The sequence below is a fragment of the Panthera tigris genome, chromosome B1 (genome assembly GCF_018350195.1).
Source record: "Panthera tigris isolate Pti1 chromosome B1, P.tigris_Pti1_mat1.1, whole genome shotgun sequence".
Classification (NCBI taxonomy): domain Eukaryota; kingdom Metazoa; phylum Chordata; class Mammalia; order Carnivora; family Felidae; genus Panthera; species Panthera tigris.
The window spans coordinates 134,922,399-134,937,096 of NC_056663.1; the positions used below are offsets into that span (position 1 = coordinate 134,922,399).

Genomic DNA, 14,698 nt, shown 5'->3' on the forward strand with positions numbered 1-14,698 from the left:
CACTTAGTGCCAGTGACGTGCCTTACACTAGGGTCTGGCAGTGAGTGAGGTGGACCAGGAGTCTGCTCTCATGGTGTTTATTTTCTAGAGAGGGAGGAGAGGCTACAAATCAGTGAAAATGTGAATACAATAATTTCAACACTTTTAAGATATTGAAATACTAGAAATAAGCCAGGCTTCTGTTGGCTTCCGTTTTTCAGAATTTTTTTTTTTTTTTTATCACTGTCTTTATCTCTTATAGGCTAGACAGCTTGGATTTGAATGAAAGTTCTGTCACTGACTAGCTGTGTGGCTCTAGGCAAATTACTCATCCTCCCCATTTCTCAATTTGTATTGTTATAAGGGGTATAATACTAGAAAATAACTCATAAGGTTCTTGTAAAGATTGAATAAGTTAAATCTTCAAATACTTAAAACAGTGTTTGTTATACAGTTAAGACTTAGTAAAAGTAAGCTATTTAAAAATTTTTTCCTATTAAAATATTCTTTCAAATGGAAGTATATAGAGATAAAATATGCCCAGCCCAGCATTGTATGTAAGTCTTGTATTCACTCAATTATTTGATGACATACTTTTATCTTGATTGTCTTAAATGGAAGAAAAAAATACCTGTAAGGCAACCTAAATTCTGTTTATTCTGCATTTTTATGATGTGTGTTAAGTGTACATTAGCAACTTACCAGGTTGGTTTTGGTAAGTGAACAGATTGCACACCTTTTCTGACAACTTTAATTCATCCCATATATTGATAGAAAAATTGATGGACTCTGCTGATGAAATGAAGTGCACAGTTTAAGGATTTGTCCATTTATCCTTACCTCTAAAGGCGTAATCAACTGAATTTACATTGACAGATTCTTCCAACAGTGCAGTTCTATGACTGACACTCACTGTTCCTACTGTCAGCTGCTGCTCAGGTCACCCCTTGTGTGTATCCCTGGGGCAGCCTCCTGATTTATTCCCTGTCCACCAGAGTCTCTGCCCTTCCAGTCTGTCTTATACTCACTAGTGAAGAGTCTTAGAGTAATCCTTTTATCATCTACTTTGCTCAGGAAACTACATTTACTTTCTCTTGCCCAGAGAGTCAAATACAGCCTTTAGATTACTTTCCTTCATAATTTGACTTTAATTTTCTACCACTACTGTTGATAGTAGACTCTAATTCTCAAAATGCTCTTGTAGAATATTAACCCAGTGTTATTAAAGTTCTTTGTCTTGATCTTACATATTAGGCTCAGTCTTCTATTTACACTTTTGTTTTAATTCTGTGCTTTTAATCTCTCTGTTCCCTGCTTTCCCTCCCACTTCCTAGACAAACATATCCTTGTTTGCCAGGTACGTTTAGCTCAAATTTTACCTTTCTCATGACTCTTTTCAACTAGCTCATGATGTAACTGTCCCTATAATATAGAGGTTGATTTCTGTGTTTCTGTATTAATATGATAATAATGCTGTAAGGGCCTAGATACACCATTAAAATATTGCTCTTTTTCTCATAGTTTACATAGAGCATGTAATAGTGCTGATTTAAAGCACATGCTTCGTAAATGATCATTTTTTGACAGGTTATAAGGAAGAACTTCTTTATATATGATTTTCCCCCACCTCATGGCTTTCCTTTGGTTTTATAGAAGCTGCAAGTCGGGCCATAGTCCAGTTCCTAGAAATCAATCAGAGTGAAGAAGCCAGTAGAGGTTGGATGCTTCTGACAACAATTAATTTGTTAGCATCCTCTGGTCAGGTAAGTTCTTTGTTTTCATGTTTGATAACTTGACTTCCTTTTTTATCCTCTTGGAATTTTGTGAAACTAAATGTATCATCATATCCAAATAAGATTTTATGGTAATCATTATATTCTTAATCCTTCTAACATATGCTTTCATGCTTCTCACAACATCTCATGAGGAGGTTTATGTTACTACAAATTTTACACCTGAGGAAATGCCTAACTTGAATGGTGTATTTCGTCTTTGTCATAACACACAGAGAGCATGATACCATTAGTACAGCATGTGGGGCACAGCAGTGGACTTCTGGGACTGTAGGCCGATAGCCTGGGAGCTCTGGCTCCATCTGGCCAAAACCAACACTTCTGTAACCCACATTAGGGAAATTGCTTTAGAAGAATCATTTGACCTTACTTCACTAAGAAATTGCTTTAGAAGAATCATTTGACCTTACTTCACTAATAAGGAACAAATGACATGAAAAGTATTTGTAAATTCTTCTAAATTTTATGGAAAATAGGGGAATAGTGACATTTTCAGGATAATATATATAGCCTTCCCGCTTGATTTATTCTGGAGATTCCTTTTATTCCCCCTCTCTAAACCACCTTTAATCATCTGCCATAATTTCTGTTGCATGTACTCAGTTATCAGCTATTTGGATACCTGACTTTTGGCCTGTGATGTTTTGGGGATGAAAGAACTTGATTCAGGGGCACCTGGGTGGCTCAGTCAGCTAAGCATCCGACTCTTGATTTCAGCTCAGGTCATGACCTCACAGTTTGTGGGATGGAGCCCTGCAACAGACTTTGCGCTGATAGCGGGGAGCCTGCTTGGGATTCTCTCTCTCTCACTCTCTCTTTACTCCTCGACTTGTGTGCATGTGCTCTTTGTCTCTCTCTCAAAAAAAAATAATAACCATTAACAACAAAAAAAAAGAAAGATGTGTTTCACCCTTCTAAAACTCAGAGTAGAATTACCTATCAAAGTTAGTACCTGTCTTGAGAATGGTTCTTGTCTAAATTATGATTCAAACAACTCACATCATTTAATAATGGAATTTACAGAGGTGGCTGTGACATGAGTCATATACCTTGGTGGGCCACAGCAGAAACGATGCATATTTCTTAGTAACCATATCCTGAAGCTAGTCATTAGCCTAAAGTAGTAGCACTTAGGCTTTTTTTCCCCTTAGAATAATGTTTCCCTTTTTTGTTTGCTGGTTTATGTTTGTTTGTTTCTTAACATCACAAAAGGAATCAGACCAAGTTGCTCTGATGTACCTGGGACTTGCCAGATTTCGGCCCAGAAGCCCCACATCCCAGACAACTCCTAAATTCTGGGCAAATTGAGATGTTTATTTATCCTATGTCACCTTCAGATAGTCCTAAAGTGGCCAACTGTTTCCATGTATCTGTGACCATACCAAAAACCTATCAAAATATCAATTCTATTTGCTATTGATGCTAGCTATAAATGCCGCCATATTACTGTACCAAAATTTGGTTTGGTTTAAAATAGCATGTAAAGTAACCATTTTAATTGTGATATTTCTAAGTCTTATTCCTATTCTTTGTAGATGCTGTCTTTCTCAGGTGTGAACAGAAAGTGTATCCTACCAGAATATCTGACACATACTAGAAAGTCAGGAAATATGGATTAACCTAATCACTTTTTTAAAAAACATTTTTTTAGAGAGAGAAAGAGATCGTAAGCAGGGAGTGGGGTGAAGAGGGAGGGAGAGAGAGAGAATCTTAAGCAGGCTCCCCACCCAGTGCAGAGTCCGACTCAGGGCTCGACCCAATGCAGGGCTCATTCCCACGACCCTGGGATCATGCATGATCTGAGCCAAAATCAAGAGTCACATGCTTAATCGACTGACCCACCTAGATGACCCTTAACCTAATCACTTTTTTAAAAATTACAAATGTTGCCAATTATCAGTTTGGATACCAAGTTATGCTTATACTCTGCTATAAAATGAAACTGAAAAATCATACCAATTTGCCTAATGAAAACAGAAAGCTAGTAATAATCTAACTAGCAAAAGGTATTTTAAGAGAAAATTTAGTGCTCTATATTTTGAGCTGACTTTTATGTTTATATGCCATTTTCTGTTGATAGCAGTGAGATACAGAGATGACTAAAACGTCCTGAATCAACATGTAGATGACAGAGATGGAGTGAATGACAGTACTATAAAATGCAGTCATGGGATATATGTACTGCTATGAAAATAGAAATGTGAGAGTTGTAAATTTTGTAGGTGAGGGGGGGAGGAAAGATGAGGAATTAAAGTTTCAGACATGGGCAGACATTTAAACTGAGCATCAGATGTATAGAGACATAGGGTATCTAGAAATAATGAGTCATGGAACAGCAAAAGGTTTTTGAAATATTTAGAGGCAGGAAATGTTACTGGATGTTTAGACTAAGGACCAGATTATGCAAGGGATTGTTCTTTGGGTCCTCTCACCTCTCTATCACCCTGCTACTGCATTAGTTCAAGCCCCATCTCTCATATGGTTTTCTGTATTAGTTTCCTAATGACCCTGGCCTTCTTGCTCTTTAGATCTAATTTAGATCTATATAACCACCAGCGAATTTTCTGATATCTGGTTCCATTACTGCTTTGTAATACTTCACTGGTTCTCCAAGGCCAGCAAAATAAAAGTCAGACCAGAGTGGGAGACCATATGATACATAGGTCTCTGGGCATATACACTTGTGGACCACTTAACCAGCTTTAACCTAAGGCAGGGTATCTCAATGATGAGCCTCAATTGCTTCATGTATAAAGTAAGGATCATACAGTAATAGAATCTACCTTATAAGGTTGATGGAAGAATAAATGAGATAATTAAAACGCTTAGCCTTATGCTTGTTTTATAATTGATACTCATTAAAGATTAGACATTATTATTGTGGCTTTTTAGGAGTTAACAGTTTTGGACTCAGGTTCCTGAAACATAGTGTGTCGTATAGTTCAACCTTCTATGTATCTTCAGGTGATCTTTCCCCTCTTAATTTCTATACTTTTCCTCTTCATTCCTGGTAGTGTTGATCATTCCTTTTTCATAGTTATTGATAACCTGTTTCTGCTAATAGACCACAGTCTTCTGAAGGGCAGGGGTGCTTTGTCGTTTCCTGCCCAGTTTCCAACATACTGCCAGATATACCCTATGCATTCAGTGAATGTTTGATTAAAAAGTTGATAAACTAAATACAGGTGACAAGGTGACACCAGCCTGTTGATCTCCAGTGTATGAAATTTTTTGTTCCAAACTGGACCATGAAAAAAATTTGGCAATTATTATAGCATACTTCTTAGGAATAATGAAATTTCACCATAAGAAGGTGGACTTTCTTCCTCTAGAAATTGTTGAAAATAATACACAGATTTTTCAGTGTTACCTGTATCCTTCAAGTGTCCTTCCAACCCCAAGAATGTTTAATAATAATAAAAGTGATAGCAAAGCAACTACTAATATATAACTTAGTGCTTAATATATCTCAGATTTGTTATATAATGCTTACATTAACTCTAAGACCTATTATCATTATATTTATTTTATAGGAAAGGAAACTGAGGTCCAGCAAAGTTAGTTTGCCCAAGTTTATGGTTGAATTTCTTTTTTCTAAATCCAAAAGTTCATTTGCTTTGAAACATGCTGCCTTTTAATAAAAAAATAGCAAATCTAATAAATAACAAACACATCTCAATACACACACACACACACACACACACACACATATGTATGTATTTTTAGAGAGAAAGAGTGAGTGCATTTGTGTGAGTGGGGGAGAGTAGAGGAAGAGAGAGAGAATCTTAAGCAGACTCCATGCCCAGTGCCAGGCAGCAGGGATGGGTGTGATGCAGGCTCTATCTCACCATGGTGAGATCATGAGCCGGAATTAAGAGTCAGACGCTTAACCACTGAGCCACCCAGGAGCCCCATCTCAATATCTGATTAAAGCGGATTTGTCCAAATGGAAAATGAGTATTTGTCAGCATGGAGTCATTTTTTAATTTTTCGGGCATTTAAAAAGTTATTTTGATATATAATTTTCTGGCTTAAAATTTGTGAGTTAATGATTTAGATTCTGGATTAATATTTGTGAACTTACTTAGCTGTTCCAATTATGTCTGTCTGTCTCCCTATTCACTTATTTGTTGGTTTGTTTTCCAGAAAACCGTGGACTGCATGACAACGATGTCAGTGCCTTCCACCCTGGTTAAATGTTTATATCTGTTTTTTGACCTTCCACATGTGCCTGAGGCAGTTGGAGGTGCACAGAATGAGCTACCTCTAGCAGAACGTCGTGGACTACTCCAGAAAGTTTTTGTACAGGTATGGAAGGTGCTGTTGGCCTGGCCATCAATACCAGTCTATTTAAAGTGAAACAGGTGCACTCCTTAAAGAGATGTTCTGCGTATTCCATTTTTTTTTTATAGTATTCCATGCTCTTTATTATTGACTTTATCTCATATAATTGTCACATTTCTTGACTCTGAACATTTCTTTTGAGGATAATGGAACAAGCCATTAACAAGTTTATTTCTCTGAACAGATTCAACTATTAAGCTTTCCTTTGATACAGCAATACAATCTCTAAAATGAACTGCTAAGCAAGAGAAACTTTTATTGACTATCATATTACATTGGGGTAATATTTCTTATAAGAAATTCTGTTTGTTGATGTCTAAATATAGGATTCCTAGCCTATAAATCTCTAACTTGTAAAAGGCAGTTTATTTTAGTGACTGCTGCCACCTCCTCTGCTCCCTGCTTGTAAAATCCTTCTTTACCACTGTTGCCACTGTTCAGACTTTTAATAGCACTGGTGGCTAACCAAGGTTTAAATAGACCTTTGTTAGTTAGCCTAGAAATTTTGCCATCATTTTGATATCCTTCCTTGGGAGAAAATTTTCAAGACCAACGACACGCATTTGGAATATAGTCTGTCCATGGGACTAATATTTAAAAACTTTTTAATGTTTATGTATTTTGAGAGAGAGACACACAGAATGCGGGTGGTGGTGGGGGGGTTGGTGGCAGACAGAGGGAGACACAGAATCTGAAGCAGGCTCCAAACTCCGAGCTGTCAGCATAGAGTCCAACGTGGGACTCGAACTCACAAACCATGAGATCATGAACTGAGCTGAAGTCAGACACTCAACCGACTGAGCCAGGTATTTTAAAATCACGTTTGACAGAAGAGGACAGATACTGTATCATTATACTTATTGTGTATCCAACGTGCCCAAACTCCTAGCAAGTAGAATGCTGGTTGCCAGGAGCTGGAGAGTGGGGTAACAAGAAGTTTTGTTCAGTGGGTATAGAGTTTCAGGTTTGCAAGATGAAAATGTTCTAGAGATCTGTTGTACATGTAATGAACACTACTGTTACCAAAAAGGATTACGGTGATAGATTTTGTGTTACGTGTTTTTACCTCCGTTAACAAAAAAAACCCCACACCTGTTTGAGTCCAGTTCTCTGAAATTATATAACTTAAGATGCAGATTTCTCACCTCTAAAGTAAAGATAAATGATACGTACCCAAAGGGATTTGTGAGGATTAAATGAAATAATACACAGAGCAATGGTGCTGTTCCCAGGATGTGGTAGACATGACCTACAAGTCCCTGTCATGGCTGCTCTTGCCACCGCAGCCACCACCATCAGTGAGAGTAGCAGAGGGAGCACAGAGCAGTGGGTCTGCAGTAGATAAGGTGGAGCTGGGTGCCGATGACGAGTGCATCTCACGGTACGGGGGTCTTTGCTGCAGCGCTTTGTGGACGTGTGAGCGATGAAAGGACTGGAGAGAGGGAGACTAAGGCAGTTTTAGAAAGGAAAAGACAGGATTATCAATAAAGAACTAATTCAACAAATACTTATTGAACATTGGATTTCTTAGATACTTTTTGCTAGTGGCTAGGTAGAATCCATTATCTCATATAACTTGTAAGACAGCCCATGACTTCAGAGGTTTTGTTTTTCTAAAAAATGATGATGAGAGCAAATGGCAGAAATAGGAGTAGACGTTAGGTTTATCTGAGTCCTGAATTAGATTGGGTGAGAAAAGCAATAGAAATGAACAAAGGAGTAAATCCCATAGGAATTGAAGCTGCTTAAGACGTTGCTAATGAATACAGTGGGTTAGTCTTTGCTTATTAGACTAGTAAACCCTATTTCCACAAAGCCTTTCTAAACAACTAATTAATACCTTAGACAATAAATGTAAGCTGACTTTTATGTATTTAATACTAAATAAGTATAGCAAAGATTTCTTCTAAAACTTAAAAAAATGTTTTCAGTATCTGAATGCAGTGGATGTCTCCAACTAATTGTGGGATTCATTTTAGCATATTGGAACCATTGAATGTTACAGCCAAAAGGAACTTCCAAGAGAATTTAAATGAATGAAAGTCACCACTTACAGTTACAGAAACTAGGGGTGCCTGGGTGGCTCAGTCAGTTAAGTGTCTGACTTTGGCTCAGGTCATGATCTCACAGTTCAAGAGACCGAGCCCCGCCTTAGGCTCTACTCTGACAGCTCAGAGCCTGGAGTGCTTCAGATTCTGTGTCTGCTTCTCTCTGTCTCTCTCTGTCTCTCTCTCTGCCCCTCCCCCACTCATGCTCTGTCTCTGTCTCTCTCTCTCTCTCTCAAAAATAAACATTTAAAAAAATTAAAAAAAAAAAAAAAAAAAAAAACCTGGTTACAGAAACTAATAGCTGAGGCTGTGATCCATAGCAGATGTGTGGCAGGAATGGGAGCCTGGCTCTTCCCATTGCCTAGTCCAGTGTCCTGTAGTGCGTCACTTCCTTGTTTTAGTTTCTCATCACAGGCCGGACACTGCTATCAAACACCAATGGAGACAAACATATTAAATGTTTTCAGAAAACATATTGTTTATGATAGATGAAATCCCTGTGTTTATCTTATGTGACACATGGTTTCCTGGAACCTTAGCAATTGGGACTGCTTCATGTAGGCATTTTTTTTTCTGTTTGTTTAGATTTTTGTTTATTTGTTTTGTGTGTGTGTGTTGATATGGCCAGTTAGTTCGCTGCCGCACTTGGCTATCCTTAATGACATAGTCCCTGCAAGTAGGTATGATTAGTGTATGGGAGAAGAGGAATGAGATATAGACTCTTCGGTTTTCTATTGTATAGAATGAAAGGATTACATGAGATTATTTCTGAAAATCCTTTTGCCTTTGAATAATAACTAGTTATTTTTTGTTTTATATTTAAAAAGAATTTTTTAAGTTTACATCCAAGTTAGTTAGCATATAGTGCAACAATGATTTCAGGAGTAGATTCCTTAATGCCCGTTACCCATTTAGTCCATCCCCCCCCCCCACAACCCTTCCAGTAACCCTCTGTTTGTTCTCCATATTTAAGAGTCTCTTATGTTTTGTCCCCCATCCCTGTTTTTATATTATTTTTGATTCCCTTCCCTTATGTTCATGTTTTTTTATCTTAAAGTCCTCATATGAGTGAAGTCATGATATTTGTCTTTCTCTGATTTCACTTAGCATAATACCCTCTAGTTCCATCCACGTAGTTGCAAATGGCAAGATTTCATTCATTTTGATTTCCGAGTAATACTCCATTGTGTATATATACCACATCTTCTTTATCCATTCACTCATTGATGAACATTTAAGCTCTTTACATACTTTGGCTATTGTCGCTAGTGCTGCTATAAACCTTGGGGTGCGTGATCCCCTTCGAAACAGCATACCTGTATCCCTTGTATAAATACCTAGTAGTGCAATTGCTGGGTCGTAGGGTAGTTCTATTTTTAATTTTTTGAGGAAACTCCATACTGTTTTCCAGAGTGGCTGCACCACTTTGCATTCCCACCAGCAGGGCAAAAGAGATCGTCTTTCTCCACATCCTCGCCAACATCTGTTGTTGCCTGAGTTGTTCATGTTAGCCATGCTGACAGGTGTGAGGTGGTATTTCATTGTTTTGATTTGTGTTTCCCTGATGATGAGTGATGTTGAGCATTTTTTCATGTGTCAGTTGGCCATCTGCATGTCTTCTTTGGAGAAGTGTCTTTTCATGTCTTTTGCTGATTTCTTCACTGGAGTATTTGTTTTTTGGGTGTTGAGTTTGATAAGTTCTTTATAGGTTTTGTATGCTAACCCATTATATGATATATTGTTTGCAAATATCTTCTCTCATTCCGTTGGGAATTTAGTTTTGCTGATTGTTTCCTTCTCTGTGCAGAAGCTTTTTAGTCTGACGAGGTCCCAATAGTTCATTTTTGCTTTTGTTTCCCTTGCCTCCGGAGACGTGTTCAGTAAGAAGTTGCTGTGGCCAGGGTCAAAGAGGTTTTTGCCTGCTTTCTCCTTGAGGATTTTGATGGCTTCCTGTTTTATGTTTAGGTCTTTCATCCATTTTGAGTTTATTTTTGTGTATGGTGTAAGAAAGTGGTCCAGGTTCATTCTTCTTAATGTCGCTGTCCAGTTTTCCCAGCACCACTTGAAGAGACTGTCTTTATTCCATTGGATATTCTTTCCTGCTTTGTCAGATATTAGTTGGCTATATGTTTGTGGGTCCATTTCTGGGTTCTTTGTTCCATTGATCTGAATGTCTGTTTTTGTGCCAGTACTGCATTGTCTTGATGGTTAGAACTTTGTAATACAGCTTGAAGTCCTGGATTGTGATGCCTCCTGCTTTGGTTTTCTTTTTCAAGATTGCTTTGGCTATTCGGGGTCTTTTCTGGTTCCATACAAATTTTAGGATTGTTTCTTCTAGATCTGTGAAGAATGGTGGTGTTATTTTGATAGTGATTGCATTGAATACATAGATTGCTTTGGGTAGTATTGACATTTTAACAATATTTATTCTTCCTGTTCAGGAGCATGGAATCTTTTTCCATTTTTTTGTGTCTTCAATTTCTTTCATAAGCTTTCTATAGTTTTAAGTGTATATATTTTTCACCTCTTGGGTTATATTTATTCCTAAGTATTTTATGGTTTTGGTGCAATTGTAAATGGGATCGATTCCTTCACTTCTCTTTCTGTTGCTTCATTGTTGGTGTATAGGAATGCAACCGATTTCTGTGCATTGATTTTATATCCTGCCAGTTTGCTGAATTCATGGATCAGTTCTAGCCATTTTTTGGTGGGATCTTTTGGGTTTTCCATACAGAGTATCATGTCATCTGCAAAGAGTGAAAGTTTGACCTCCTCCTGGCCAATTTGGATGCCTTTTATTTCTTTGTGTTGTGTGATGGCTGAGGCTGACTTCCAATACTATGTTGAATAACAGTGGTGAGAGTGGACATCCCTGTCTTGTTCCTGACCTTAGGGGGAAAGCTCTCAGTTTTTCCCCATTGAGGATGATATTAGCGGTGGGTCTTTCATATATGGCTTTTATGATCTTGAGGTATGATCCTTCTGTCCCTACTTGCTTGAGGGTTTTTATCATGAAAGGATGCTGTATTTTGTCAAATGCTTTCTCTGCATCTATTGAGAGGATCATGTGGTTCTTGTCTTTTATTGATATGACATGTCACATTGATTGTTTTGTAGATATTGAACCAACCCTGCATCCCAGGTATAAATCCCACTTGGTCATGGTGAATAGTTTTTTTAATGTATTGTTGGATCTGGTTGGCTAATGTCTTGTAGAGGATTTTTGCATCCATGTTCATCAGGGAAATTGGTCTATAGTTCTCCTTTTTAGTGGGGTCTTTGGTTTTGGAATCAAGGTTATGCTGGCTTCATAGAAAGAGTTTGGAAGTTTTCCTTCCATTCTATTTTTTGGAACAGCTTCAAGAGAATAGGTGTTAACTCTTCCTTAAATGTTTGGTAGAATTCCTCTGGAACGCCATCTGGCCCTCAACTCTACTTTTTGGGATATTTTTGATTACTGATTCAATTTCTTTACTGGTTATGGGTCTGTCCAAATTTTCTATTTCTTTCTGTTTCAGTTTTGGTAGTTTATATGTTTCTAGGAATTTGTCCCATTTCTTCCAGATTGCCCATTTTATTGGCATATAATTGCTCATAATATTCTCTTATTATTGTTTTTATTTCTGTTGTGTTGGTTGTGATCTCTTTCATTCTTGATTTTATTTACTTGGGTCCTTTCATTTTTCTTTTTGATCAAACTGGCTAGTGGTTTATCAATTTTGTTAATTCTTTCAAAGAACCAGCTTCTGGTTTCATTGATCTGTTCTGTTTTTTTTGGTTTCAATAGCATTGATCTCTGCTCTAATCCTTATTATTTTCTGTCTTCTGCTAGTTTGGAGTTTTATCTGCTGTTTTTATTCCAGTTCTTTAAGGCGTAAAGTTAGGTTGTGTGTCTGAGACCTTTCTTCTTTAGGAAGGCCTGGATTGCTCTATACTTCCCTCTTATGACCTCCTTTGCTGTGTCCCAGAGGGTTTGGACTGTGGTGTTATCATTTTCATTGGCTTCCATGTACTTTTTAATTTCCTCTTTAACTTCTTGGTTAGCCCATTCATTCTTTAGTAGGATGTTCCTCAGTCTCCAAGTATTTGTTACCTTTCCAATTTTTTTCTTGTGGTTGATTTTGAGTTTCATAGAGTTGTGGTCTGAATGTCTGCACAGTATGATCTTGATCTTTCGGTACTTACTGGGGCCTGATTTGTCTCCCAGTATGTGATCTATTCCAGAGAACATTCCATGTAGACTGGAGAAGAATGTATATTCTGCTGCTCTAGGATGAAATGTTCTGAAATATATCTGTTAAGTCCATCTGGTCCAGTGTGTCCTTCAAAGCTGTTGCTTCCTTGTTGATTTTCTGTTTAGATATCTGTCCATTGCTGTAAGGGTGGTGTTGAAGTCCCCTACTATTGTATCATTATCAATGAGTTTCTTTATGTTTGTGATTGATTTATATACTTGGTGCTACCACATTTGGAGCATAAATATTTACAATTGTTAGGTCTTCTTGGTGGATAGACCCCTTAATTATGATATAATGCCCTTCTTCATCTCTTGTTATAGTCTTTATTTTAAAGCGTAGATTGTCTGATATAAGTATGGCTACTCCGGCTTTCTTTTTATCGACCATTAACATGATAGATGATTCTCTGTCCCCTTACTTTCAATCTGAAGGTGTCTTTAGGTCTAAATTGGGTCTCTTGTAAACAGCATATAGATGGATCTTGTTTTCTGTTACCCTATGTCTTTTGATTGGAGCATTTAGTCCATTGACGTTTAGAGTGAGTACTGAAAGATACGAATTTATTGCCATTATGTTTCTTGTAGAGTTGGAGTTTCTGGTGGTGTTCTCTGGTCCTTTCTAGTCTTTGTTGCTTTTGTGGGTTTTTTTCTCCCCTCATCTTTTCTCCCCTTAGAGAGTCCCCCTTAAAATTTCTTGCAGGGCTGGTTTAGTGGTCACACACTCCTTTAATTTTTGTTTGTCTGGGAAACTTTTAATCTCTCCTTCTATTTTGAATGACAGCCTTTCTAGATAAAGAATTCTTGGCTGCATTTTTTTTTTTTGATTCAGCACATTGAATATATCCTGCCACTCCTTTCTGGTCTGCCAAGTTTCTGTGCATAGATCTGCTACAAACCTGATCTGTCTTCCCTTATAGATTAAGAACTTTTTTCCCTTGCTGTTTTCATGATTCTTTCCTTGCCTGAATATTGTGAATTTGACTATGATATGCCTTGTTGATGGTCGGTTTTTGTTGAATCTACTTGGAGTCTTCTGTGCTTCCTGGATTTTGATGTCTGTGTCTTTCCCCAGGTTAGGAACGGTTTCCACTATGATTTGCTCATATAACCTTTCTACCCCTATTTCTCTCTCTTCCTCTTCTGGGACCCATATGATTCTGATGTTGTTCCTTTTTAATGAGTCACTGATTTCTCAAATTCTTAAATCATGCTCTTTTGCCTTAGTGTCTCTCTTCTTTTCAAATGCTTCGGTATTCTGCATAAGTTTGGCCTCTATACCACTGATTTGCTGCTCTGCCTCATCCATCCTTGCCACTGTGACATCCATTCAAGATTGCAGTGCAGTTATAGCATTTTTTATTTCATCATAACTAGCTTTTACTTCTTTTATCTCTGCAGAAGGGGATTCTAATCTATTTTCAACTCCAACTAGTATTCTTATTATTGTGTTTGTAAGTTCTGGTTCAGACATCTTGCTTGTATCTGTGTTGATTAAGTCCCTAGGTGTTGTTTCTTCCTGCTCTTTAAGAACTAGTTATTTTTAGAGTCAACAAATTTAAGGAATTAAATCCAGTTCATTTTTGAGAACAAAGATTTGATTTGTAAAACAGTAGTTTATTTTGGGGTTTGTTTTTATGTTACAGATTAGATGCCATCTCTAATGGCATCCATCTCTCTAATCACATAGTTGATAATACACCTTTATGAGCATCGATGATGCTACAGTTGACTATTTTTTTCATATTATCTTTTTTTGTTGCATTCAATACATATGGGAAAATATAATACCTATTATACATGTTAAGTTAGTAGGCAATAATTTCTCCAACCATTTGTGTGTGTGTGTGTATGTGTGTGTGTGTGTTGGGGGACGGAGGGTAGAATGCCTGTATTTACTGATGCTGTAAACATATTACTTCTCTGAATTCTTTCTTAGTCCTTTTTTTTCCATCCTGATAATTTGGTAGCTATGGATTAGAAAGCCCTTGTACTGAAGTAAATTTTTCATTGAAGGAAGTAGGAAAGGTAAAACCTAGCTTCCACAGATGAAAACTATGTAAAATTATTTTTTTCTACTTAGCAGTTTCCCCATAGATCGTAAAATACTCAAATTTCATTAGGCACTTTCAGGAGAATAAAATTTACGTAAATTATGGTTATTTTATTTATAGTATATATACTTAAAAATATTTACATGAGAAATTTTAGCAAAGAGAAGAAAAGTTCACTTTTCCTGAAGCTGAGTCAAGATTAAAAGACAAAAATGCATTGAGAGAAAAAACCCTAGCTGAATTCTG

General features: G+C 37.2%; 1 protein-coding gene across 6 annotated transcripts in view; it reads left to right on the forward strand.

The window, feature by feature from the left end:
- The window catches only part of WDFY3 (WD repeat and FYVE domain containing 3), a 274,952-nt gene that overhangs the window by 113,902 nt on the left and 146,352 nt on the right, over positions 1 to 14,698 (forward strand). For all 6 annotated transcript variants that reach the window (XM_042984249.1, XM_042984248.1, XM_042984246.1 and 3 more), the window contains 2 exons: positions 1,633 to 1,742; positions 5,919 to 6,080. In XM_042984249.1, the coding sequence (XP_042840183.1) occupies positions 1,633 to 1,742; positions 5,919 to 6,080 (272 nt within the window). The remainder of the gene's footprint in view (positions 1 to 1,632; positions 1,743 to 5,918; positions 6,081 to 14,698) is intronic.